This window comes from Rutidosis leptorrhynchoides, chromosome 4 (genome assembly GCF_046630445.1).
Source record: "Rutidosis leptorrhynchoides isolate AG116_Rl617_1_P2 chromosome 4, CSIRO_AGI_Rlap_v1, whole genome shotgun sequence".
NCBI classification, from domain to species: Eukaryota; Viridiplantae; Streptophyta; class Magnoliopsida; order Asterales; family Asteraceae; genus Rutidosis; species Rutidosis leptorrhynchoides.
In genome coordinates this window covers 580490658-580492809 of record NC_092336.1, presented here as the reverse complement: position 1 = coordinate 580492809, position 2152 = coordinate 580490658, and the positions used below count along the sequence as shown (strand labels likewise).

Below are 2152 nucleotides of genomic sequence, written 5' to 3'. Positions count from 1 at the left end.
GATAACGTGTGTCAAAATCGCGAGTTGAAAACGTTGGTCGATAAAAGACTTGACATGTAATGCAAAGTTGACACTTAACTGAGAAAGTTAACAAAAGTTAACGACACTCGTCTTTTAGATTAACTTTTGAAAAATGATTCCCTTTTTTATAGGGAAATGAAATATTACCGAAAATAGGAAAACTAATATAATATGCTACCTTTTTATGAATTTTGGCCTTTTTTTATTAACTATTGTAAAATAATCTTTTAAATTATGCAAAGTGAAATAAGTTACTTAGAATAGAAAAATAAGGTAAAATAATAGTAACTTTTCATAGAATTTGCTCTAATTTTAATATGTAAAATGAAATAAAACAAATTTTCTATTCTCGTTTCATTAGACATTAGACATTAGACATTAACCACATTGTCCGCATCACATGTGAATAGAAACTACGAGTCCTTTTATTTCAAAATTCAACAAAGTAAATAGTTATAGTTACTGTATTATATAAATACAAAAATTTATTTTAAGACACTACAACTGATTAATGCACTACATGACTTTCTGAAACAATAAAACACGAAATTGAACACTCGGTAAGATATTTGTTAAACCATTACTATTTCTAAACTAATTACTATAAACTAATATTAGAAAAATGATTATTAAAAATTAAAACTTAATAGGGAATAAAATTGAAATAAAATAAAGAATGTCACCCGCTATACTACCCGACACTTGCAACGTTTCAAATACTCAAACAAAAACGACTCCGTTTCACCATTACCCTCGATACTAAACATTTACCGGCATGCATAAAAACTTGAGCGACGACGTCACCGCCGGTGAATCACCGGCAACTCTCCCACCACCACCAACACCGCCACCAACCAACAACCTCTCATAGTACTCAACACAAAACAACGACAACGAAAGTTCAACTTCATGTTGGTTCCAAACTCGCCTTACAACTTCAGACTCATTCCCAACTCGTCTCCTTTTGAGTCGACTCAGTACAGGCCGTACACACACCATATACAACCTTCTATACCCGCCCAATGCAGATACAACGGGCCGTACACCGACCGGGGCAGGTGACACGTGTCGAAAACATAAATGTTCCCATAACGAATCATTACGCGTTATGGAACACCATTGTTTGCATACACACGCGGCCGCACCCAATGATCGACCATCTAGCCTTTTCAATATTTCGATAAGTAAATCAACGTGATCGTTAATACAAAAATCATTTTCGAACTCGTTACTAATAATATTTTCTTGAATTTGCACCATGGTGTGAATTTAGATAATGTGAATAAATGATGAAATTGTGTTGTTTGATGTATGAATAAAAAAAGAAAGAGGGGGTTTGGGTATTTGTAGAAGTGAAGATTGACATAGGGAAGGTATCGACGGAAGATGGAAGAAACCAAGTGACAAAATTCCAAGAGGGTGTGAAATAAACAGAAACCAATGCTTTGGGGGTTAATATTTTAATTTTAGAAAAATAATGTTATTTAAGAAATGAAGAGGAAAATGTCAATATTTTTGTTTTTTTTGGGGTAAAGTGAAAATGTTGGTTTGTGTCTATATATTTGTTATTTATTTACACGATTCAATGCTATTCTTTTTTATCCGTTACACCCAACATTATTAAATTATCGTCAAACCTCTATTATTATTTTATATATTACCGAGTACATCTTTTTCATTTTATTAGAATTTTATTGAGTTTAAAATATATTAGAGGAATGTCATTTTTTCTTTTAGTAAAAGTTTAAATAAAAACTTTTGTAAAATAGATGATCAAATAAATAACGGTACGGTTACTAATCACTTTCATAAAGTCAGTTATCAAAATGTACAATATCTTAAAGCGTTTTAACCACAATTTCAGGAGTCGTCGTTAGTAAAATTTTTAAGTATTAATACTGCAGTTAGTTTATAGATATTAAAGTAACTTTTTTTTGGATAATCAATTATATGATGGATAATAAAAGTGGAAGGATGAAGTATATAGGTGGTGTGTAGTAATAATATACATAATACAATAATAACATTTATTTTCGTTTTTTATTTAATTTAATAGTATTAAAATTAAATGAAAATATGAACATTTAAAAAAAATACTTTGTGATAAATGTTATTATTATAATCTAGAATA

The 2152-nt window shown here is 30.0% G+C and overlaps 1 protein-coding gene across 1 annotated transcript; it reads right to left on the bottom strand.

Moving 5' to 3' along the window:
• Positions 1–763: 763 nt before the first annotated feature.
• LOC139842836 (F-box protein SNE-like) lies at positions 764–1281 on the bottom strand. The gene has a single exon (XM_071832937.1). The coding sequence runs from the start codon at positions 1279–1281 to the stop codon at positions 781–783; it is 501 nt and encodes a 166-aa protein (XP_071689038.1). The 3' UTR covers positions 764–780.
• Positions 1282–2152: the final 871 nt, after the last annotated feature.

What these genes read in the sequence shown, in the direction of transcription:
- LOC139842836 (XM_071832937.1), bottom strand. Translation starts at nt 1,281, where the DNA reads ATGGTGCAAATTCAAGAAAATATTATTAGTAACGAGTTCGAAAATGAT.